This window comes from Tamandua tetradactyla, chromosome X (assembly GCF_023851605.1).
Source record: "Tamandua tetradactyla isolate mTamTet1 chromosome X, mTamTet1.pri, whole genome shotgun sequence".
Taxonomy (NCBI): domain Eukaryota; kingdom Metazoa; phylum Chordata; class Mammalia; order Pilosa; family Myrmecophagidae; genus Tamandua; species Tamandua tetradactyla.
Window position 1 is genome coordinate 126248059 of NC_135353.1, and position 27026 is coordinate 126275084.

Consider the following 27026-nt stretch of genomic DNA (forward strand, 5'->3'; position numbering starts at 1 on the left):
TTAGGCCTAAGAGTCACCCCAAGAGAACCTCTTCTGATGCTCGGATGCGGCCTCTCTCTCTCGGCCGACATAGCAAGCAAACTCACTGCTCTCCCCCTCTCTATGTGGGACAAGATTCCCAGAGGTATGGACCTTTCTGGCAACGCGGGACAGAAACCCTAGAATGGGCTGGAACTCAGCATCAAGGGACTGAGAAAATCTTCTCAATCAAAAGGGGGGAGAGAGAAATGAGACAAAATAAGGTGTCAGTGGCCGAGAGATTCCAAACAGAGTCAAGAGACTATCCTGGAGGTTATTCTTATGTATTGAATAGATATCACCTGTTTAGTTAAGGTGTAATGGAGAGGCTGGAGGGAACTGCCTGAAAATGTGGAGCTGTGCTCCAGTGGACACGTTTCTTGAAGTTAACTGTATGATGATATGGCTGTTGCAGTGTGACTGTGTGGTTTGGTTGCGAGAGCCTTGTGTCTGATGCTCCTTTTGTCTACCTTATCGACAGACAAGTAAAACATATAGATTAAAAATAAATAAATAATAGGGGGAACAAATGTTAAAATAAATTTAGTAGATTGAAATGATGGTGATCAGCGAAGGTGAGGGGTAAGGGGTATGGTATGTATGAATTTTTTTCTATTTTCTTTGTATTGCTTTTTCTGAATTGATGCAGATGTTCTAAGAAATGATCATGATGATGAATATACAACTACGTGATGATAGTGTGAGTTATTGATTATATAACAACAGAATGATCATATGATAAGAATGTTTGTATGTGGTAATGTATCACAAATAAAAAATAAATTAATTAAAAACTAAACTAAACTACACTACACTACAAAGAAAATGCTCCTCAGAATAAAGACCTAATTCTCAAATAATGAAAAAGCAATCTTAAACATTCTTCTGTAAAGGGAAAAACTAAATATTCTTATTCTTTCCCAATGTTCAAAAGCAGAGAAAACTTAAGGAAAGTTGAGAGGCTTAAGAAGTACCAGTCTTAATTATAAATGGCAGCACCACACCTACTAAACTAGCAGAAGCACATGAATGTATACATAGCTATATACACATAAAAGGTAGGAGGTAAGATGCTTTCTAGTCTTTATTATAATACATTAAAGTTGTTCTTCTTGGATTACATTTTTTTTGCCAGAATGTATTACACATGACTGATAAAATATTTACAACACTAGTAAGGAAATTAAGTGCTGGATAAATATGGGTGCTTTTCAATGCAAATACTACTTTTATTTACAATTCTTCTGTTTCAGACACAATATCTCCTAACCCTGTCCTAAGATATCTGCACTCCCAATACTTACATTTTTGCCTTTCTAAATTTATAGTTCCTAAACATTTGTCAGATTTTCCACATGTAATGTTCCATACCTCAAAGCAAACTAAAAACCATTCTCTTCTCTTTATGAATCCCTTCTTATTTAAATATTCTTTCTGCCTTTTATTATATTGGCTTTTCATCTCTTTCAAGTTTTCCTTTAATGATCTTTTATATTTCCTTACTGTACTATTCAGACCATATTTTACCATATAGTTAAAATATCTCAAAAGCTTGATGTACAGAAATTTATAAGCACAGTAGTTCATGCAAACCATGAAAGTTTCAGGACAGTCTTTATTGGATAAACATCTTTGTAGCATATGGGGAGAAGCAATAAGAAACACAAATGAACAATTTATGCAAGTACAGATGCCACCTTGATTGAAAAAGTGAACACAGAACATAATTCTAAACATTTTTCACACAGATAAGCAAATCTAATGAATAACAAATTAAAGACATTCAGCTACCTATTAAGTTTCAGCTGCAGGACACGTGAAGGACAAGTAACTTAATACAGACAAGTACATAAGCAATAAATACATTTAATAAACTCATTTCTGTGGTTGTTTTATGTTCACTTTGTGGAAAAATTCACAAAGTTCTTATGGCGCTAGAGGATTTGAGAAATGCTTCACTGCTGAAACACCTACTGGGTCTTTTAATAACAATTATCTGATTATTCAAAGTTTTGTTTTTTTAATTTTCCATATATTTTGAAATAACTTCTGCAAATTTCTGCCTTTTTCTCTGTTTTCTTTCATAGTCTGAGATTGTTAGGAAGACCACTAAGACTTCCTGGAGGAGTTATCTCTCAGATAACACTAATCTGGTAGAGGAAAAAGGGGGTGAGGGGGTAACACCAGGGATTCTGCAAGCATAAAGCAAATATGACCCTAAATTTATCCCTCTTAATTAGTGTTTCTCAACTGGGGGGAATTTCGCTGCCCAGGGGACATTTTGGCAATGTCTGGAAACATTTTTGATTGCCACCATGGGGGTGGGAAGTGGGGGGTGGGGTTAGTGCTAGAGTCTAGTGGGTAGAGAGGTCAAGGATACTGCTTAACATCATAAAACACACAGGACAGCTCTCCATAACAAAGACTTATCTAGGCCAAAATGTCAATCATGCTGAGAATAAGAAATCATACTCTCAGTGACTATATACTTCAGATGGTTTGTATGGTGTGTGAGTGTATCTCAATAAAACTGTACTAAAAAAAAACACACAAACAAAAAAAATATGCTCTAAAAAGAAACATTCCAAAAATGAGGGAGACATTTCACTAGACTATAAATTTATTTTTCCTGAACAGCATCAACTGACAGGTGTGATTAAACTTTAATAAAAGCAAAATGGACAGCACTTACAAAGTACCTTAAATATGTATAAAATAATCATGTGCTTACAAAAGTAATATGCCCTTTCAAAACTCCAAAATAAAGTAATTTTTAAAACCCTATAATGATCTTCAGAAAGTAAATACTTACTCTCAATGATTCCTGGAATGAGGAGGCCTGGTACTGTGCATATTTAGCAATTGTAGTATGAGATCTATTACTTTCACAATGCCAGATTTTCTTCGTTCCAGTGGGATCCCAGTTTTCATCTGCTGGCTGCAACAATTGTGTCCTCACTTCTACCATATGTTCATTGTTAGCTTCTACCAAAGTTTTGGTAGAGAAAAGGCCCAGGTCTTCATAAATAAATAAATGTAGTTAATAAATAAAATTTTTATTTGTAGTAGTATCTTTCAAGTGAAATTTTTTTAAGAAAAACGGGCAAGTATTTTATGCAGCTCCATCCAGTTCCCCTAAACACCAACCAGGACCTCTGCACACCTGGAGTTCCAGGTTTGTAAAACCATATACTAAAGCCCTAGACCTAACATCATGCCACCCCAATACAGACAGAATCAAGGGTCCAAGGACTGAAGTTTTACTTATTTAATTTTAGAGATGCCAGGAAACACATAGGGAATTACAATACTTCAAATTACACCCACATTTTATATTTGAAGTTTCTTCTATTAATTAATGTAAATCATAATTGTATAATTAGACCAAAATAAAAGCAAAATTTAAAAATAACCATAAAATTGCCAGTAACCAATATCACCATTTTATATTCACATCATGGATTAAAGAAGTGATATATGTGCACATGTATTTCAAATCAGGAAAATTTTAAAATGAAAACATGAAGGACTGAAAAATAAAATTTTAAATCAAAATGAATTTATGCCAGTTCTTTAAAAGTTAAAAGATAGTAAAATGAATATATAATTTATTATTATTCTTTTTTAATTTAAAGCTTACCTAACTTAAGAGCTCCAGCAAGGCCACGTATTACTGTAACAGGATTGTTTGGATTTGTACAAAATTGATGTAATGGAGGAAAGAAAGCATCACGTTTATTTTCCAACTGTAAAATTAAAATGTATGGTTAGATCTCATGGAGCTCTTATTTAAATATTATGTCCAAAATTATATTTATCACTTATCAGATTGTAAATAAATAATGCATTATTCATTAGTATTCTTATTGTTATATAACGGAACAAAATACATGGCAGAAACAAATTTCAGAATAAAGTGCTTTAAAAAATATTATCAAAATGAAAGCAGGCTGTAGACCCATAAAAGACAAATCTTAAGTTTGCATTTTTTCCCTCAAATCTTCCTTTAAAAGTTTTACTACACCTGTACTTCAGAGCCTCCCAAACATAATGAAGGATCAGTAAATACTGGTTGGGAGATTAATATAATAGCATTTGGACTCTAGTGGGCAAAAAGGGCCAAATCTACAAAAATAAACTCTAGATTCATTTTACTGATGCAAGATCATTCTGGCTAAGTACATTACTCTGAACAATGTAGCTTATTTTGTTGTTGCTCTAGCATGGGATAGAAGTGGAAGATGGAATAAATGGGATAGGAGGACATAACTGGGAAAAACATAAACAGGAGTTGCTTTCATTGAACTCTTTTATCCCACCTTCATATATCAGATTGTCTTAATTTTTGTAAAGTAAAAATAATACCTAGTTTGAAATATTGTAAATAAACTATTAAGCTTCTTAATGACATACATCTACTATCACATTTTACCATTCTCAGATGCTTTTTTCGAAGGTAGATAATATCATTTCTTTGGTAGATGCATAAAACGGAATGAATGTTAAAGTTTCTGTACAACTAACTAGTAATGTGGTAGAATACAGACTCAGAACCCAGTTTACTAAAAAAAGTTACACTTTTAAATAACTTTGCCTACTACTACTCATAACTGGAATAGAAAAAAAAGTATTTCTTGCTACTCTCATATAATACCATTAAATAGCTGAAAAGGCATTTTTAAGTATTATTACAAAATCTTATTTTTCTCCAAAATATTCAAGCTGCTGCCAATAATTTTATTATTTCCTAAAGGGCATCCTTATTGATTTAAAGAAACATCTTTAAAAAGAGATTGTTTAAAGATCTTTTAAGAGACTGGTAAGTGCAAACACTGGTTTTACTTCTCTAGTTAGTCAATTCAGACTCACATAAATACTAGGTGTAGGTGGATTCAACTTGTCCTTTGGCAAGGGAGGGTATGGTGAAGATGGTGGTCTTGGAGGTGGACATTTATCCAACAAAATGCTACTGTTAGACAAGCCATTTTTACCTAGATTCCTTAAAAAAAGAAGAAGGGAAAATAAACCAGCTATACATTTATTAAAATATCAGGAAAAAAAAACCCTGAATTAAATCCTAATTAAATCACAAGGCACTTGGACAAATACAATCCATGAGATTTAGATTCTTCAGGAAATAACTAAGAACAATTATTAACTTGTTCTTGTTTCCTATATGTTCCACTGAAGAAAAGTAATACAAAATATACCACAACATGAATTATTGACATCTGCTATTTTGTTCATAATTTTCCAAATGATATTCTTTACCTGAAGAACAAAAATGTCCTGCTTTTTTTTGTTCTCATCTTAGCAATTATAACCAGAATATCTTTGTGACATCTATCAGACAATGAAACACTTTTTTCTTTCTTTTCTGAAATCTGAAAATAACTTTCTGTGCAAGTTGTTGACTAAAAAAAGTTAGTAAAACTCCAATCTATTCAATTTTACAGCAAGTTATGCCAATATTTTAAAAGATAATTATAGTTGTTATCCATTCTGAAATTGTATATAATTATTACCTATTAGTACTTGGATTTTTGCCCTTCAGTGAAGGTATATTTGTTAAATTAAATTCTTAAAATATGGTACAATTATTTCCAAGCTGTACATCTTCTAGTGCAAGAATAAAAGGAAGATATTTCTAATCTCTTAATGTTTCTACCTAACTCATAAAACCAGCAGGATATAATTTTAGAGCTCAACCGATCATTACAATTTAAAAATAATCAATGTACTGAAATATCAAATAGTCTTAAAGTATTAAAATTTCACATAAGAATTTGAAAATTGTAATTATTATGCATAGTTAAAAATTGGCAGTTGTGCTTAAGAAGGAATTAGTTGTTTTTCATCACAAATTATAGAATACCACAAGTTGAAAGAAAATCAATTTTTATTTTTCTATGCTTTTGATATTCAGGAAAATCTTACAAATTAGCCCTTTTTGGTTGGCACAAATGAAAACTAAGCCTTGAAATTCAATTTGTTCCAGACTTTTGAGATATTATACTAAATAGCTACATGGATGTGTCACTTTCTAATTTTCTCAACTATAAACAAGAGCTTGTGGCAGGTGTCAAAGAAATGAATTAGGTTAAAAAAATGACATTTACAGGTTTTATAATATGATGTGAAAATATTTATTAAACTAAAATTTGAAGTTTAACAAGTAAGCATAAAGGTTAAACAAATGACTATTCTACTCAACTCCAGTTTTCATCTGTATATTTAATGATAGACATGATACATTTAAGCTTCTAAATTTAGATATTACACTGGTACTAATTTATAAACTTTGTGGAAGTTTTGCTTTTAATAAGTACCTGGCTGAGACTGGTAAAGGAATAATTCAAGTATTACCATTAAACCAATGCAAGATTAAATAGTCACAATATCCACATAAATAATAATTGGTTTTCATGCCAAATTGTCTATCTGCCACTCTTTAGCTCTAGATCTTAAACAAAACATGACATAGAATATATAAAATTTGTTTTCCAGAGCAGAGTCATGTAAATTATTAATATTTTAAGAAATTGGAAGATCTAGACCAAGTATTAAAACTGACTATACTATAAAAGACTATCTCATGCTAATTAAATGTGGCAGCAGAATTTAAGCTTCTACAAATTTCTGGGCGTAAGAGATGAGAACAGAAAATATGGAGGGTTTGACAAAATAGAATTCTGCCTCTATTATTTCTACTTCTGTAATGATAATAATAAGAAAATACTAAAGGGACGAACTGGAAAATAAAATATGAAAAATGTAGCTGCCTATATTTTAAAACAGAAAAGGAAAAGGTGAAACATGACCAAGGAAGCTGATACTAATTCAATCACTCAAATGCTGCAATTACAATTTTAAATCATAAAAGAAGCAAAACTGTTTTAACTGCCTTCTAATGCATGTACTGCCCATCACAATACCAAGATGAATCAAACAAGAGCCAGATTAAACATAATTATCATCTTGAAAACTATGTATGTGAAAATAAAAGGGTACCGAAGAGTAAATACATCACATCTAGCAATTTCTTACTATGTTTCAAACACTACCTATTAACGTCAAGTCTGAAACAAATATATACAGAAGCTATAAGCTATTTTCCCCATTTAAAATATATCTTAACACAAAGGGCAGGACTATGAATAATAGAAATAATAGACTTTATCACCTCAACATCTAAGTGTCCAACACTGTTTATAACACTTCAAGCCAAATAATGAAACTTTACTATAACAATTCAAAATGGAGAAAGGAGTTGAAGAAAGAAGTAGGTGCTAGAAAGGATTAAGAGAATATCCCATTTTGAACTCCCTTTCTCCCATTTTGAAATCTGTTCCCTGAGCAAAGCAGAACAGGAGGAAATTAGCAACTGGTCAATTATTTAAAATATTGATTTCAATTTACTTTCAAATCTACCCACATCATTTGGTAGAGAAACGAAAAAAGTGCTCCCTATAAGTAAACCAATCTACACTTTAAATGATTTTTCCTTATGAAGCTCCTAGACCAGAGGTATCAAGTCTCTCATGCCTATGTCACTTTCTCCTTTTCTGAGTTCTGGATTCCTGTTCAGTGCAGGCCACTCATCAATGGAACACAAATGCAAACAACATTACACCTATCATTATTATTTGCCATCAAGACTTTTTCCTCTAAGTTTCAGATTTTTTAATCTCCAGTTTATAAGACCTTTTTTTTTGTCTCTTCATTAGTAAACTGAGGCCTAGATTTATTGGAATAACTCAAGCAACCCCAGAGATTTATGGTGTTTTGATGAATTTAGCTATTTACAATGTATAAAAAGACTAAATGTCTATTACAAGGTTATACTGCTTCTAAGAGTTCAAAGCTAAAGATCAAACTGTAAGAATGTACCAAAATACTCTGAAGTGAATACTAATATAACACCTCAAAAATTAGATGGAAGATTATAATCTTTAATATATTAAGAAACATAATCAACTAGGTGACTATAAGAACAAGACTTTATTAATAAAAACATAAGATAACACTATTTTATACTGTTTATAACTTGAAGAACAAAAACACAGGTCCATGGAATTCTTTCCAACAGTATTCCTCAAGAAAATCCTTAGGTCCCATACACTTCTCATGATGTTAGTCTTGGACCTCTAAATTTTCTAGCAATTGTTCTGAGTTGATAACGGAGGGAGGAAGCACCTGCTCCAGCAGAGTGGCAGTAGCAATATCTAGGAAATAGCAGAAAGGCCTCAGTAGCCAAGTGGGGAGCAGGTAGAAGTGAGTATAACTTGGAAAGAAGCCAAGACAAGTCCAGTGTAGCATTTAATCTGGACAGTAAAACACTACTTTCTTAGGCCCAGAGTTGACGTGAACAACAGTGTAATTTCTAGACAAAAATATAAAACTCTTGAATTTCTAAAGAATGAAAACTTTAGGAAATTGGGAATCTCATTTATATGCTTTAGAGGAATTTGGTCTGGTTTAGAGATTGCCCAACATGGTTTTAAATTACTGACATAAAAAAAATCTTGAAAAGCAGTTAGGATTAATTATAGTAGTCACTATCTTGCTAGGCCACCAAGGAAAATGCTGCCAGCAATGAGAAGCCTACAAACAACACAAAGAAAAGAATAAAAATATGAAAAAGATGCAATTTTTGCTTTAGTCTTTGCAGAATAAGGATAATAGCTAAATATAGTTTTAAAGACAACTGTTAGAAAATAATGAACAGTAACAGAACTTATGGCATATACCAGAGGTATTTTAAACAATTTAAGTCAAATTGTTTTTGAAGAAATGTTACTGGCAAAACTATGGTGTATTAACAGTATTAAAGTCCCAGTATCAATTAAATATACCTTTACATGCAAAATTAATTCTCCCCCTTACCCTATTGTTCCTACTCCATACCCCTCCCAAGCAGCAAACAATATAAAATAATAAATTTCCATTTCATTTTAGTTGTCAGTATTTAATGTCGGGCCCATGATACTTTCTCATAAAATAATCTGAAAAGCAGCAAGGATAGCCAAACTTTTAGATACTAAAAAGGAGATATACATAAGCACAAGGAATTGCAGGAAGAGATTTATATAGATGTTAAGTGAGAACTGCTTTAAGCTTTCAAATGCAAAAGATATATTCAACTGTCAATGGAGACAAATTAGAATATTTATATTTTCTATTTATAGGATATTTATTTTCTAGATGGTATTTTATAACAATCTATGACAAAAAGAGATCTTTTTAATATCCACTATATATCACTGCTCAAATGTAAAATTTAATGTACTAAAAAATAGAGAATTCTTTCTTGTGCTTATTCCAGGAACGTTATTTGACTTACATTCACGTTTTAGTCACTTATAAAAGACAATAATTATGAGTAAACGTGAGAAATTAAATATGCACCAGGTACAATGAAAAGGCCTTTAAGACTCTATTTGTCTTCTAGATACGAGAGAAAGAGAGCATTGCGTGATTCTTTGACTCTTTTTTTGGGAGACCGGAGGAGACTCATTTCTTCCTAAATCTCTGGGGCTCCATATTTCCAAGACTAGCAGAATATGGCTGCTCCTTCCAGAATGGCTGAGAGTTGTCATATCTCTCTATTCTCCCTCTTTCCTTCTTCTACTGCCTGCTTTATAACCTCTTCAAACAAAATGCCCCTGTTCTCTCAATCGAAAGCAAAGACTAGCCTTGACAACTGCTGAAGGGACCATTTCTATTCTAATATTTAATGGCTTTGATTTAAAACAAACACACAGTAGGGTTTTTTAGGTCTTGCTCTTTTCAGCCAAATACGATTTAAGCCATTTTCTCATTTTAATCCCCAGGGTAAAGTTTGATGACACTGAAGCTGACAACCCTAGTAACCAGTAGAGGGCAGTAATACCACATAGACACACCCACTCAGATCAAGCAATTTGTAAGAATACTTTTCACATCTGATTACATTATAAGACCACAAGATCCAAGCATAACAAAGCTCTTCTCAAAACTGTTATTTTAGATTTTTAGATGATGACTATACCGTCTTTTGCTTAAATTCCATATCTTAAAAGACCTAAATTATATTTCAGCATTCTGATCAGTCAACCATTTTTACTTTGTGACAAACATTCGCACACTAACCTGCATGCCTTCAGAACTTCCGCTGAGCTGGGGTATATGGACACAGACATTGATGGTATGATCTGAGGACTAGGTCTGTGGCTAATCAGAAGCAGATCTGTTTTCATGGGGCTCTGTGATTCCTCCATCCCTTCTCCGTTAATGGTGTGTAGCCCACTGTGAGGGCTATTAAGGCTGGTAACACTGTTTGTGGTTGTCTGCTCAGTGGATTTTGGAGAAGGTGTTGCTGTGGAAATGGCTGAGGATGGTGAAGAGGCAACAGAATTATCAGTCTTTGTGTGAACAGCTGGATGGATGTTATTGACTTTGTCACAGGTTCCAGTACCCACATTGTTATTGGCTTTTCCCATCAACAAGGCAGAGAGCTGAGGATTGTCTGAACTTAGTAAACCTGGTGACTTAGAATCTCCATGGCTAGGACTGCAAACAGCATCTGCCGTCACCTGATGGACATGATTAGGAAGTCCCTCAACACTGGCAGTGCTGTTAGGTGTCTCTCCAGTGTGCCTGCTTGTTTCAGGCACCATCAGTGTGTTTCCTGAAGGCTTGCTCTCTTTGGTTAAGGTAATGCCTTGTTGTCCACCTGAGGTAGCAATGTGAGAGGAGAGGTGATTGAGAGCAGCCCCCTGTGTTACTGAATTGCTAGGCAGGGTGGGATGTCCATTCTGATTCTGAATACCAGAGCCAGCTGCCTGGAGATGCTGGGAAGACCCAGTGGAAGAGAGAGGTCGTTCACCATTAGGTCCTGCCAAATGTGAACTCTGACCTTTGTGAAGCCCCTAAAAAGAAAGGAAAATGGTTTAAATCTAATATTCAGCAAACTCAAAGTGCATATACAGAATTAAAAACATTAAATAAAAGCAAAGCCACTAAAACTAAACATCTAACTATATAAGATAATTTGATTGAATCCTAAAGTTATCAAAAAAATCTATAATTAAGCAATTAGTGTTATAACATTTTTGGAGAGATTCTCCTTCCTGATTGGTTAATATGACTCCACTGGACGACATAAATTGTTTCATATGAGCCACTGAGTAGCTTAAATTGCTTAAATTCTAATACACATAGTTTCATCTCATAATATAAAGCCTGACATGGATATACATATATGATCATTAACAATTAAAATCATGATGATAGATAAATATAAACTATCATTAACAATTAAAATCATGATGATAGATAAATATAAACTAACTCACTAGCCTGTGACCCATTACCAGATTAATACAGAAACTGAATTGATTAAACCTTTTCAATTACCATTAAAACCTATTCTTCTATAATTCAAACCCTGCTGTTAAAACACCTATCCTCTGCCTGAAACTGTAGAAACATTCCAGTAGCCATGTTCCCGGAAGATGCTTGTATAATGATACAGCTTTCACAATGTGACTATGTGATTGTGAAAACCTTGTGTCTGATGCTCCCTTTATCTACAGTATGGACATATGAGTAAAAAATATGGCTAAAAAAATAACAAATAATAGGGGAAACAAATGTTAAAACAAATTGAGTAGATTTAAATACTAGTGACAAATGAAAGGGAGTGGTAAGGGGTATAGAAAAAAATAGGGGGTACAAAGGTTAAAATATATTGGGTAGATGGAAATACTAGCATTCAATGAGAGCGAGTGGTATGGGGTATGGTATGTACGAGTTTTTTCTTTTTACTTTTTTTCTGGAGTGATGCAAATGTTCTAAGAAATGATTATGGTGATGAATATACAACTAACTATGTGATAATGTTGTGAGCCACTGATTGTACACTAAGCACGGAACGTTCTTATCTTAAGAATGCTTATGATTCTATGTTGTTCTGTCAATAAAAATATTTAAAAAAACAAAACAAAATTCAGCTATCCTCATTTAAGGGCAAAACAATTATATTTATGAAAGTATTTCAAGGAACAGCTTAAAGATTCTACCCCATACCCACCCACATTTAAAAGACACTCTAAGTCTTTATTACTGACAGGGATAAAACTGCATTTTTTACCAACCTAATTACAAACTGTACTGCTACTATTAAAGCAATATGAGGGGGAATTATACCAAAATAAATAAATGTTTTAAGTCTGGAGGAAGGTCATTTTAGGGTATTTAATAAAATGAAAATATGATAAATATGATAAATGGAACTAAGATTTATAAATTTTACCTCAAATTCATTCCTGATGTCATAGTGAAACCTGTTTAAGAAGAACATTTCTATTTCATTTTATTGACGAAATAATTAATAAGTGGGAAAGCTAATTTTTAGCAACACTGATTAAAGGAACACTGGAATCATGAAATAATAATTTAATAGTTTCCTAATTATTATAATTTTGGAACATCAAAACCAGTAACTTGTATGGGGTTTATAAGATTATTATTTTTATATATTCATTTTGATGAATATATATTTGATTCAAATATATTTTGAATTTATATTCCTAATAATTAAATGGATCCCTCCAACCCTAGGTAAAATTTTAGAATTGTTGCATTTTGATTTGAGAATTACTTCAGCAACAATGTTAAAAGCCTTTTTGCTTTTAGGTAAAATTTAATGTCAGGAATAAGCTATAAAGGAATAAAAATTTAGCCAAATACAAGATATTTATATACTAAAGGTTGCTTTTAATCATCTAGTTAAAATCAGCTAGTATACCCTTAAAACCAATTTCTAAAGCTGAAAACCTTGAAGTAATGATAGGTTTCTTCACAAGAAACTTACCTACCTAAAAATTAGATACATTAAAGTTTGATACACATCAATGAGCATGCAAATGAGAACAATTTAGTTTTTAAATGGTTAAATAAACTAAAAGTTCAATCATAGTACTTAAAAGACAAAATCTATAAGTTATATGAAAACTTTTCATATGCAAAAATACTCCATATTTTAAGTATATCAATATTTAAAACATCATCAAAGAAAGAGTCTGGTTAGGGAGTCAAAAGTTCATTTATCATCAAATATTTACTTACAGATTAATTATTTAACAAATACAAATTATAATATGCAGACATGTGACAATGTAACCATTTTATTACATCTTCTGTATCTGCAAATCAAGGTATTTTAAGCTATAAATTCTTTAGTGTGCTTGCTGAACAACCAACTTACAATTCATAGTTTTACTTTCATATCTTAAGAGCAAGTTCAAAACAAACACTTTCAAAACTATAATGTAAATTAATGTAGAACTATGCTTGTTAACATCATCAAAAACCAAAGGGAGATACACCATATAGGTCTATCTAGTTTTCATTACAACCTGCGAAAGATATTTGAATATGTTTGTATAAGAAATACTGGAAAACGCCTCTTTAGAGTCTAATACCAGAGGCCTAGTGGTCTGCCAACTGAGGGTTCTTTTATTAGAATTATGTTTTAAAATGACAGCAAAATTCCAAAAGAGGTTTAAGGTGTTTATTGAAAATATCAGAAACTAAGGGAGTTAAGGTTAGATGTAAAGAAGAAAATAACAGAAAGAACCATACTTTACAACCACAACAAACGCTATCATTTATTAACTGCCCATTATACCATAGGAGTATAAAAAGGCATTTTAACAGAAATCCCATGTTATTCTTTTAACAATTGTTTAATGTTTATACACTGAAATTCCATCATCTCTCATGTGCACTACGAATGATCCTCCCCCCTTTCTTCTGTGTCTATTGCTCCCTCTTGACTCAATCTTTTCCATTAGCTTTCATGCTTACTACTAATATCTTAAATTTAAAAGAAAAAACAAAACAACTCTTAATCCCACTTCTTTAGCAGCCACTGTTTCTTTCTCTTTTATGTCATGGTCTATGGGAATGGCATCCCTTGTGTTATGCAGTGTGCACCCTATATGACTATGTTTCTACACTGGAATTGTTTACATTTGCTACTTCCAGTTTCTCTCCTCCTATTTTATCTTGAAGCAAACTGCAATTAAGCTTTTGCCCCCACCATGTCACTGAAATTAATCTTATTCAAAGGTCGGAAAACTTTTTTCTGCAAAGGATCAGATAGTAAATATTTTAGGCTTTGTGGGCCATAGAGTCTCTGTCATACATTCCTTTTTTTTTTTCAAAAGCAATCATTTAAAAATACAAAAATCATTCTTAGTTTGCAGGCTGTAAAAGAAAAAGGTCGTGTTTCTTTTAGATTTGGCTGTGCACCATAGTTTCCTGATCTCTGTAATGTCAACAAATACTTGAGATGGTCAATTTCCAATTCTCATCTTACTGGACCTATCAGCATTATTTTATACACATTTTTATCATGTCCTTCTCCTTGAAAGACTTTGTTCACTTAGATTCCAGGATATCAGTCACATTCTCCTGTATCTCCTCCTACCTCCAGGGTCACTCTTCTTCTAGTAGTTTTTATTAGTTCTTCAATTCCCCGATCTATTACATTGGAATGTTCCAAGGCTCAGTTAAGCTCTCTTCTTTTCTCTATCTATTCTCATCCTTTGATGATCTCATCCAATTTCATCCATCCTTCTAGTCGGTTAGGGTAGTCTGATTCTCACACTCTGAGTGCATCAGCTAATCCTGTTGATTCTATCATCACAATATACCCAAAAAGCTGACCACTTCTCTGCTGCCACTCTAGGTCAAACCACCACAATCTCTCAATTTGGTTTACAACAATAATCTTCAAATTAGTCATGCCATTTCCACTCCTCTGCCTCCTTTAGTCTATCTAGAGTACCAGAAGGGATCTAGTTAAAAACTAAGTCAAATCATGTCATTTCTACATTCAAAGTCTTCTCATAGTTTCCCATTTAATTCAGTATAAAATCCAATGTTCTTAACAACGTACATTGATTTAGCCACCCTGTTTCCACTTGGACCACATCTCCATTCTTGCTCTTTGCTTGCCCTGCACAGCCAAGCTTGTTAGCCTGTTTTTCCTCAAACATGTGAGGCACATTCCTGCCTTAGGGCTCAATGATCCATGCTGCTCCCCAGACTTGGAACACTCATCAAAATACCTTCCAGACTCACTCCTGTAACTAACTCCTTCAGGTCTCCAAATGTTATCTTTTGTTGAAGTCTTCCCTGACCTTCCCATTTATAATTGCAACTCTCCTATTATCAATCCGCAGAACTCTCCAACTGCTTTTCCTAATATACTTTCTTCTAAGCACTAATCTTATCATTGTCTAATATCTCATATGCATTGCAATTTGTTTATTGTCTTCTTATCTACACCAAGACATTTTTCTGTGTTTTCTTTGCTGATGTATCCCCAGACCCTCAAATAGGACATAACTAGTAGATGCTCAATATTTCTTCAAGGATGATTGAAGCTACTAATTAGTCTAGAAAAGAGATGGTTCCACAAATGATAGTATTTTAAGAATAAACTTAAAAGCCTTAGAAAAACATCTCTATTTAATCAATAGTACAAGGCTAACCAGCAATAAGACAATTATTCTTATGGCAGATTAATAAAAATATAAGTAATCTGGCAAAATGTATTGAGAATATACACACATATATTTTAATATGCTTACTTTTTTACCCTTCAGTTCTGCTTCTGAGCAGCCACCCATGGAAACAATTCAAAACATGGGAAAAACTATGCACACAAATATTCAGAAATAAAAATGTAGAAATTCATTGTCTAAGAATAATGCAACAATTGAGCAAAATATGGCAAATATCTTTGATAAAAATAATGTTTATGAAATCTATTCCTGTTTCAAAACGTTCACCAGTTTCACTTGCCTTCAAAACTAAAAATTAGGCCATTTTTTACCTCCTTCAGCCCAATATTTCACCCTCTCCTCTTTGTAATCTATACTAGGCCCTCTCCCCTCCCAAATTCTCTAATTTGGAGACTCTAACATCTTATGTGCCCTCCTGGGTACTCTCAGAGAATTTTCCCACCAAAGTCCTATCTTTCTAGTAATTTACGGTAACCACTTTTTTAATGGTCATTTTCTCCTGTTAGGGTGAATACCTAATACCTAACATAGTGCCTGATCTTAAGTAGGTAATACATGTAGAAATGAGCTAAGGAACATTATATAGATGTGCTTAAGATACGATTGTAAATTTAAACTTGGGGAATGTTATTATCTATTTTCCTCTTCCTTTATAGACTTACCAGATTATCTCTCCTGCCACACAGACCTCTCCCCACCCTTGTGTGTCAATTTTATAATGGAAAAGCAAAAACACTCATGTCCATATATACAGAATAACAACGCAGTCATAACATTGTATTACTGATAACATTCTTACAAGAATAGTTCCTCAAACTTTTATATCTTCTCTCAAAATACACAAAACCAAATAAAGCCTACCTATTAGACTAGGCAGCTAGTCTTTCTATTACCTGAGTGGAGTTAGATAGTTGGTTTTTCCACGGCTCCTCTGCGCTGCTGGTCAGGTTTGTGCGGTTATGAGGTAGAGTGAGTGCGTTTCGCTGCAGGTAAGGCACGTTTCCATTACTTCCACTTCCTGTTATGTGATTATTGCCTATCAAAATAGTGTCTGTACTCCCCAGCGTTCTTGATGTGCTACAGGGAATATGGCCTGCAGAAAAGGGTCCATTGGACAAAGTTTGCCCAGGGCAGGCAGGGCGGACTCCAGGCTGAGAGACACTAGGCACTCTGGTCAGAGCAAGCTGTGGCTGCTGGCCAGAGACAGAGTTTGTAGGCAGTGATGAGTCAGCTGTTGGCCCATTAGGAATTCCAGTAGATCGTACCTGTGCAACTCCTGTTTGTCTTATCTATCAAAAACAAATAAAAAGTAAATGCTATTTTGTGTGGTCCACAGGGGACAGAATCAGAATGTGAAGATGTATAATCAGGGCATCTCTGATTTTATCCTAACATTTAATCTAAGTTGAAAAATACACACCAAAAATGTATTTGTTCATTATGGTTGAGCTTCCTGGGAAAAGTAGAAATCTGTTTTATTTTTAAAAAACAGCCCTTTAGTAATGACAAAAGAAAGCAGCTGAAAATTATGGAAAGGGACTCAGGAATTTATATATCTTTTCCCCATCACAAAATAAGGGCTGCAAACTTTCAATGTTACATTTATGTCAGATCCTCCAAAATATACAAGCCCTAAGAAATACCACCTCAATTTAGGATAGCTTGTAAATGATATTAATAAGTCCTTAAGATACATGTGAAATATCATGTAAATAAATAATAAAATACCAAGTGTTGTGTTCAAAATTAAATTTATAGCTGTTTTTTCCTAAAAATCTCTGTTTATTACTAGTCCATTTCAAAAAGCACAGATTAATAAACTTTACCAAATACAGGTAGAAAATAGAAGTGGGCATGAAAATGCTCTAAAACGATATTATAATCAACAAAAATATTCAAAATGCTAACAAATTCTAGGAAAAAAAGTGCTATACACACTTGGTGTTGCTGCATTAAGACAAACTGACTTTCCAGCTGACCCAGCATCAGTTTCTGTGCTGGATTTACATCATTTCTATTTGCACAGAGTTGTTCCAAGTGCTAATAGAAGAAAAAAAGAAAATACAGTCAAAGATAGCATGTTCACTATTGTAAGCAATCTTTCCCTGGAATGACTATATAAAAACTCAACTCCAAGATGAAGTCCTTTAAGAAGTCTGAGAAAAGTAAGAACTAAACATTCCTCTGAAGACAGCTTTCTATATTGTGATCTTTGAACTAAATGGACACGAAATTCTATTCATTAATAAAACATTCTGCAAAATTCATGCAGAAAGCACTGTGAGCTTAAAAATGCATTATGAGTATGTTCAAAGTAGAACTGTTTGGAATAGAAATAGTTCTAGGGGAAAAAAATCCTGAATGTCTAAAATTAGGCATCTGTTAAATAAAGGTGTGGCATCTACATAAAGAAATATACAGTGTACACATAAAAGAAGAAGGAAGCTCTTTATATATTGGCATGAAAAAATCTGGACAAGACACTGTCAACAGTATATATATCATTTTACCATTCGTGTAAAAAAAAGAAATAAAATGTGAGATAAGGGGGTTACACATTTGCTTGTACATGCACAATGTAACTGTGGAAAAATGCCTATGAAACTATGAACACTGGCTGGCTGTCAAGAGGGAATTGAGTGGGTAGAGATAGGAGTTAGAAGGAGGCTTTATCCTATAAAACCTGTATTTATACTTCATGCATTTTGAACCATGTGAACGTATAAGCATTTCAAAAAACTAAAACACACTCAAATGTGGACTTATGGGAAGAGAGCCGAACAGAGTAGCTCAAGATTAGCCCTGCTCCATGTAAAAGTTTGACAAGGGACAGGAGGGTGACTGATGCGGCGATTTGGGAGTACAACTGGCCTGGAAAAGCCTGCTGCACCACATGGGGCACACCTGGTTGCAGAGGCCAAGGAAATGAGAGGCAGAGAGCTGGAGATGGCGCAGAGGCACAGAGCCTGCAGATGGGAGCCAGGGACTAGGAAGTAAGCCAGGTCATGTTCCTTGGGTGTGCTACCCTCACCAGTGCAGCCCCGTGACCTGCAACTCCCCACACAATCCACGCACCCAAACCCTGTCACCCGTGCCCATTCCCCACACTCCAGACACCCCCACCCCATCAGACTCCAGTGAACGTACCTGCCCCCCACCCCCACCCCAAGTGCAGCCCAACCCACCTCTCCTGCATCCCTTCTTAACAGTACCTCCATCTCTCTGTGCCCTGCAAGCTGTTGCAAGCGCATAAAGGTTGCGGGCACTAACCTCCATACTCAGGCTACCCATGAGCACCTGCCCACACTTTTGCACAACCTTGACCCACCCCCACAAGCTCTGAGTATCAGTTACAGCACTCCTAGGCCCACGCATGCAGATGGGCCCCCAATCGTGTCATTCAGCTCTGGGAATTGCACTTTACAGCAGTCCTAGAACTGAGCATGCGTACTGCTCGTAGCCACACTTCTCAGCTCTGGGATAGTGCTGACCTGTGCAGCTGGGTCACATCTGCCCTCAATCCACGAAGGCATAAAGCCAACCTGCTGCCACACCTCTACACATGCACACAAAAGGCCCCTTGCCCTAGACTAGAGCACACCAGGGTAACGCCCCCCAGACCTCTGCACCTGCAAACCACAGTTACAAGCCCCAGACTGGTGCACACGTACAGCTACAAATGCCCTGGTTGCTGGGCGCTGACACTCACAAGCATCACACTAACATCCCCAACCTGTGCCTATACCTGCCGTGAAACAAATCACCGCACTGAGAGCTCCATCACGTACCCTGCTCCCTGCTGTACAACCATCCCGCAAACACAAAACCTTAGACTATGGAAAGAAATCAACTCCTAAATTAAATCAATCAAGATATTTGCATGCCACAAAGACAGCAGAATATCACTAAGCATATCACAATGAAGACAGATATAGCCCTGCCTAACGACCAGATTAAAACAACAGAAGAGACACAGATGTTCAAACGACTAATCAAAGATATTCATACAACTCTACTTAATAAAATAACTGGGACAGCAAATGACATAAAGGAGATCAAGAAGACAGCAGAAGAGCATGAAGAGGAAGTTGAAAGAATAAACAGAAAACTGGAGGACATCATAGAGATCAAAGACTCTGCTGACCAAATAAAAAACATGCTAGAGGGACACAATACCAAATATGAAGAGACAGAAGAAAGAATAAGTGATATACAGGACAGAATAACTGACTTCGAAGACTCAAAACAGCAAATGGCAAAAAAGATGGAAAAAATTGAATTGGATCTCAGGGAAATGATAGACAAAACAAAGCGCAGAAATATAAGAATGTTTAGTATCCCAGAAGAAGAGAGGAGTAAAGGACTAGGAAGAATAGTTGAGGACATAATGTAAGAAAACTTCCCGACCCTCATAAAGAACATATACAAGTCAAAGAAGCCCAATGAATGTCAAACAGAATAAATCCAAATAGGTCTCCCCTATGGCAGATACTAATCAGTCTGTCAAATGTTGAAGAGAAGCAGAAAATCCTGAAAGTGGCAAGAGAAAAACAATCTACTACATACAAGGGAAAACAAATAAGACTGAGTTCAGACTACTCAACCAGCACCCTGGAGGCAAGAAGGCAGTGGTAGGAAATATTCAAGATCCTGAAAGAGAGACTTTCAGCCAAGAATTCTGTACCCAGCCAAATTGTCCTACAAAACTGATTAAAGTTTTCACAGATAAAGAAGTCCTGAAAGAATCTGTTAACAAGAGACCGGCCCCACAAAAAATACTAAAAGGAGTTCTGCCAGCTGAAAAACAAAAAGACAGGAGAGGGAGGTCTAGAGGAGAGCACAGAATTGAAGAGTATCACAAATGGTAATATAAAGAACACAAAGAGAAAGGAGGAAAAAGAACATACAGATGTGACAAAAAAAAGATGGTGGAATCAAGAAATGCCTTTTGAGTAATAACTTTCAATGTTAACGGACTAAACTTACCAATTAAAAGATAAAAATTGGCTGAATGAATTAAGAAACATGATGCAGCTATATTGTACTTACAAGAGACCCATCTTACACATAAGGATACAAATAGATTGAAAGTGAAAGGATGGAAAAAGAATTTGCACAGAAACTGTAACCAAAAGAAAGCAGGAGTAGTTATACTAATATTGGACAAAATAGACTTTAAATGTAAAGACATCATAAGAGACAAAGAAGGACACTATATACTAATTAAAGGGTCAATGTACCAAAAAGATATAACAATCATAAATGTTTATGCTCCCAATTAAGGAGCTCCAAAGTACGTGAGAAAGACATTTGCAAAACTAAAGGGAACAACAGATGTTTCAACAATAATAGTAGAAGACTTCAATGTATCACTCTCCTCTATAGATAAAACAACCAGACAGAAAATCAACAAGGAAATAGAGAAGGTAAATGTTCTAGTTTGCTAGCTGCCAGACTGCAATATACCAGAAACAGAATGGCTTTTGATAAGGGGAATTTAATGAGTTGCTAGTTTACAGTCCTAAGGCCAAGATAATGTCCAAATTGCAACAAGTCTATAGAAATGTCCAATCAAAGGCATCCAGGGGACTTCTGGAGAAGATGGCGGCTTAGTAAGACACGCGGATCTTAGTTTCTTCTCCAGGACAGCTACTAGGGGAGTAGAAACGATACAGAACAGCGCCCAAAGCCACAACAGAGATAAAAAAGACAGCGTACCCCATCCTGGAACAGCTGGCTGGCTGAGAGAAGCAGCTCGGGTGAGATCGCCGAGGCACCCGAGCTTGACCGGGCGGGGCGGCAAGCGGCCGGAGTCACTCCCTTCCCCTTTCCCGGGCCGGCTGGGAGAATTGGAGAGGCGGTCCCCTGAAACCGCGGCGGCTGGCGCCCACACGACGCGCGGCCCCCCGGACCAACTGAGAGAATTGGATCAGAAACCCCCAGGCCGTGGAGAACGGTGACGGGCGGGGGAGGCCCCTTCCAAACCCGTGACTCCCCGGGAACGTGCACTCTCCCGGGTGGGCCGCTGTGGCTGGCGCCCTCCCGCCACGTTTGTCGCCCGGGCGACTAGGAAATTCAGACGGGCGCTTTCCCGGGCTGCGGCGGCCAGCAACCCTTCCTGCGTTCGGACCGTGGGCCGGCTAGAACTCTTCCAAGCTGCTTCGGCTAGAGAACCTCCCAGACGGCGAGAGTTTTTCAAAGTTAAAGGTCCCACAGCACCTTTTACTGGTGGGACCCGCAGACAAACGTGTGCCACGAGTGCCACCTACTGGGCAGGATAAGAAAAACAGAACCCAGAGATTTCACAGAAAAATCTTCCAAACTTTTGGATCCAATACCCAGGGAAATCTGTCTAAATGCGCAGACGCCAACAGAAGATAACGGATCATGCTCAAATAATTGAAAATATGGCCCAGTCAAAGGAACAAACCAATAGTTCAAATGAGATACAGGAGCTGAAACAACTAATGCTGAATATACGAACAGAAATGGAAAACCTCTTCAAAAACGAAATCGATAAATTGAGGGAGGACATGAAGAAGACATGGGCTGAACATAAAGAAGAAATAGAAAAACTGAAAAAACAAATCACAGAACTTATGGAAGTGAAGGACAAAGTAGAAAAGATAGAAAAAACAATGGATACCTACAATGATAGATTCAAAGAGACAGAAGATAGAATTAGTGATTTGGAGGATGGAACATCTGAATTCCAAAAACAAACAGAAACTATCGGGAAAAGAATGGAAAAATTTGAACAGGGTATCAGGGAACTCAAGGACAATATGAACTGCACAAATATACGTGTTGTGGGTGTCCCAGAAGGAGAAGAGAAGGGAAAAGGAGGAGAAAAACTAATGGAAGAAATTATCACTGAAAATTTCCCAACTCTTATGAAAGACCTAAAATTACAGATCCAAGAAGTGCAGCGCACCCCAAAGAGATTAGACCCAAATAGGCGTTCTCCAAGACACTTACTAGTTAGAATGTCAGAGGTCAAAGAGAAAGAGAGGATCTTGAAAGCAGCAAGAGAAAAACAATCCATCACATACAAGGGAAACCCAATAAGACTATGTGTAGATTTCTCAGTAGAAATCATGGAGGCTAGAAGACAGTGGGATGATATATTTAAATTACTAAAAGAGAAAAACTGCCAACCAAGACTCCTATATCCAGCAAAATTGTCCTTCAAAAATGAGGGAGAAATTAAAACATTCTCAGACAAAAAGTCACTGAGAGAATTTGTGACCAAGAGACCAGCTCTGCAAGAAATACTAAAGGGAGCACTAGAGTCAGAACCGAAAAGACAGAAGAAAGAGGTATGGAGAAGAGTGTAGAAAGAAGGAAAGTCAGATATGATATATATAATACAAAAGGCAAAATGGTAGAGGAAAATATTATCCAAACAATAATAACACTAAATGTTAATGGACTGAATTCCCCAATCAAAAGACATAGAATGGCAGAATGGATTAAAAAACAGGATCCTTCTATATGCTGTCTACAGGAAACACATCTTAGACCCAAAGATAAACATAGGTTGAAAGTGAAAGGTTGGGAAAAGATATTTCATGCAAATAACAACCAGAAAATAGCAGGAGTGGCTATACTGATATCCAACAAGTTAGACTTCAAATGTAAAACAGTTAAAAGAGACAAAGAAGGACACTATATACTAATAAAAGGAACAATTAAACAAGAAGACATAACAATCATAAATATTTACGCACCGAACCAGAATGCCCCAAAATACGTGAGGAATACACTGCAAACACTGAAAAAGGAAATAGACACAAATACCATAATAGTTGGAGACTTCAATTCCCCACTCTCATCAATGGACAGAACATCTAGACAGAGGATCAATAAAGAAATAGAGAATCTGAATATTACTATAAAGGAGCTAGACTTAACAGACATTTATAGGACATTAAATCCCACAACAGTAGGATACACCTTTTTCTCAAGTGCTCATGGATCATTCTCAAAGATAGATCACAGGCTGGGTCACAAAGCAAGTCTTAACAAATTTAAAAAGATTGAAATCATACACAACAGTTTCTCGGATCATAAAGGAATGAAGTTGGAAATCAATAATAGGCGGAATGCCAGAAAATTCACAAATACGTGGAGGCTCAACAACACACTCTTAAACAACCAGTGGGTCAAAGAAGAAATTGCAAGAGAAATTAGTAAATACCTCGAGGCAAATGAAAATGAAAACACAACATATCAAAACTTATGGGATGCAGCAAAGGCAGTGCTAAGAGGGAAATTTATTGCCCTAAATGCCTATGTCAGAAAAGAAGAAAAGGAAAAAATGCAGGAATTAACTGTTCACTTGGAAGAACTGGAGAAAGAACAGCAAACTAATCCCAAAGCAAGCAAAAGGAAAGAAATAACAAAGATCAGAGCAGAAATAAATGAAATTGAAAACATGAAAACAATAGAGAAAATCAATAAGACCAGAAGTTGGTTCTATGAGAAAATCAATAAGATTGGTGGGCCCTTAGCAAGATTGACAAAAAGAAGAAGAGAGAGGATGCAAATAAATAAGATCAGAAATGGAAGAGGAGACATAACTACTGACCTCACAGAAATAAAGGAGGTAATAACAGGATACTATGAACAACTTTACACTAATAAATACAACAATTTAGAGGAAATGGACGGGTTCCTGGAAAGACATGAACAACCCACTTTGACTCAAGAAGACATAGATGACCTCAACAAACCAATCACAAGTAAAGAAATTGAATTAGTCATTCAAAAGCTTCCTAAAAAGAAAAGTCCAGGACCAGATGGCTTCACATGTGAATTCTACCAAAAGTTCCAGAAAGAATTAGTACCAACTCTCCTCAAACTCTTCAAAAAAATCGAAGCGGAGGGAAAACTACCTAACTCATTCTATGAAGCCAACATCACCCTCATACCAAAACCAGGCAAAGATATTACAAAAAAAGAAAACTACAGACCAATCTCTCTAATGAATATAGATGCAAAAATCCTCAATAAAATTCTAGCAAATCGTATCCAACAACACATTAAAAGAATTATACATCATGACCAAGTAGGATTCATCCCAGGTATGCAAGGATGGTTCAACATAAGAAAATCAATTAATGTAATACACCATATCAACAAATCAAAGCAGAAAAAATCACATGATCATCTCAATTGATGCAGAGAAGGCATTTGACAAGATTCAACATCCTTTCCTGTTGAAAACACTTCAAAAGATAGGAATACAAGGGAACTTCCTTAAAATGATAGAGGGAATATATGAAAAACCCACAGCTAATATCATCCTCAATGGGGAAAAATTGAAAACCTTCCCCCTAAGATCAGGAACAAGACAAGGATGTCCACTATCACGACTATTATTCAACATTGTGTTGGAGGTTCTAGCCAGAGCAATTAGACAAGAAAAAGAAATACAAGGCATCAAAATTGGAAAGGAAGAAGTAAAACTATCACTGTTTGCAGACGATATGATACTATACGTCGAAAACCTGGAAAAATCCACAACAAAACTACTAGAGCTAATAAATGAGTACAGCAAAGTAGCAGGTTACAAGATCAACATTCAAAAATCTGTAGCATTTCTATACACTAGTAATGAACAAGCTGAGGGGGAAAGCAAGAAACGAATCCCATTTACAATTGCAACTAAAAGAATAAAATACCTAGGAATAAATTTAACTAAAGAGACAAAAAACCTATACAAAGAAAACTACAAAAAGCTGTTAAAAGAAATCACAGAAGACCTAAATAGATGGAAGGGCATATCGTGTTCATGGATTGGAAGACTAAATATAGTTAAGATGTCAATCCTACCTAAATTGATTTACAGATTCAATGCAATACCAATCAAAATCCCAACAACTTATTTTTCAGAAATAGAAAAGCCAATAAGCAAATTTATCTGGAAGGGCAGGGTGCCCCGAATTGCTAAAAACATCTTGAGGAAAAAAAACGAAGCTGGAGGTCTAGCGATGCCGGACTTTAAGGCATATTATGAAGCCACAGTGGTCAAAACAGCATGGTATTGGCATAAAGATAGATATATCGACCAATGGAATCGAATAGAGTGCTCAGATATAGACCCTCTCATCTATAGACATTTGATCTTTGATAAGGCAGTCAAGCCAACTCACCTGGGACAGAGCAGTCTCTTCAATAAATGGTGCCTAGAGAACTGGATATCCATATGCAAAAGAATGAAAGAAGACCCATCTCTCACACCCTATACAAAAGTTAACTCAAAATGGATCAAAGATCTAAACATTAGGTCTAAGACCATAAAACAGTTAGAGGAAAATGTAGGGAGATATCTTATGGATCTTACAACTGGAGGCGGTTTTATGGACCTTAAACCTAAAGCAAGAACACTGAAGAAGGAAATAAATAAATGGGAGCTCCTCAAAATTAAACACTTTTGTGCATCAAAGAACTTCATCAAGAAAGTAGAAAGACAGCCTACACAATGGGAGACAATATTTGGAAATGATATATCAGATAAAGGTCTAGTATCCAGAATTTATAAAGAGATTGTTCATCTCAGCAACAAAAAGACAGCCAACCCAATTACAAAATGGGAAAAAGACTTGAACAGACACCTCTCAGAAGAGGAAATACAAATGGCCAAAAGGCACATGAAGAGATGCTCAATGTCCCTGGCCATTAGAGAAATGCAAATCAAAACCACAATGAGATATCATCTCATACCCACCAGAATGGCCATTATCAACAAAACAGAAAATGACAAGTGCTGGAGAGGATGCGGAGAAAGAGGCACACTTATCCACTGTTGGTGGGAATGTCAAATGGTGCAACCACTGTGGAAGGCAGTTTGGCGGTTCCTCAAAAAGCTGAATATAGAATTGCCATACGACCCAGCAATACCATTGCTGGGAATCTACTCAAAGGACTTAAGGGCAAAGACACAAACGGACATTTGCACACCAATGTTTATAGCAGCGTTATTTACAATTGCAAAGAGATGGAAACAGCCGAAATCTCCATCAACAGAAGAGTGGCTAAACAAACTGTGGTATATACATACGATGGAATACTATGCAGCTTTAAGACAGGATAAACTTATGAAGCATGTAATAACATGGATGGACCTAGAGAACATTAGGCTGAGTGAGTCTAGCCAAAAACTAAAGGACAAATACTGTATGGTCCCACTGATGTGAACAGACATTCGAGAATAAATTTGGAATATGTCATTGGTAACAGAGTCCAGCAGGAGGTAGAAACAGGGTAATATAATGGGCAATTGGAGTTGAAGGGATACAGACTGTGCAACAGGACTAGATACAAAAATTCAAAAATGGACAGCACAGTAATACCTAATTTTAAAGTAATCTTGTTAAAACACTGAATGAAGCTGCATCTGAGCTATTAGTTTTTGTTTTGTTTTGT

The 27026-nt window shown here is 35.6% G+C and overlaps 1 protein-coding gene across 4 annotated transcripts in view; it reads right to left on the bottom strand.

The window, feature by feature from the left end:
- KDM6A (lysine demethylase 6A) overlaps window positions 1-27026 on the bottom strand; it is a 295823-nt gene that overhangs the window by 40475 nt on the left and 228322 nt on the right. For 2 of the 4 annotated variants that reach the window (XM_077145579.1, XM_077145578.1), the window contains 6 exons: window positions 17535-17636; window positions 16490-16885; window positions 10150-10928; window positions 4888-5017; window positions 3659-3764; window positions 2831-3036 (listed from right to left, as the gene is read on the bottom strand). In XM_077145579.1, coding sequence (XP_077001694.1) covers window positions 2831-3036; window positions 3659-3764; window positions 4888-5017; window positions 10150-10928; window positions 16490-16885; window positions 17535-17636 — 1719 coding nt within the window. The remainder of the gene's footprint in view (window positions 1-2830; window positions 3037-3658; window positions 3765-4887; window positions 5018-10149; window positions 10929-16489; window positions 16886-17534; window positions 17637-27026) is intronic. The other 2 variants (XM_077145577.1, XM_077145576.1) reach the window with 1 other exon arrangement.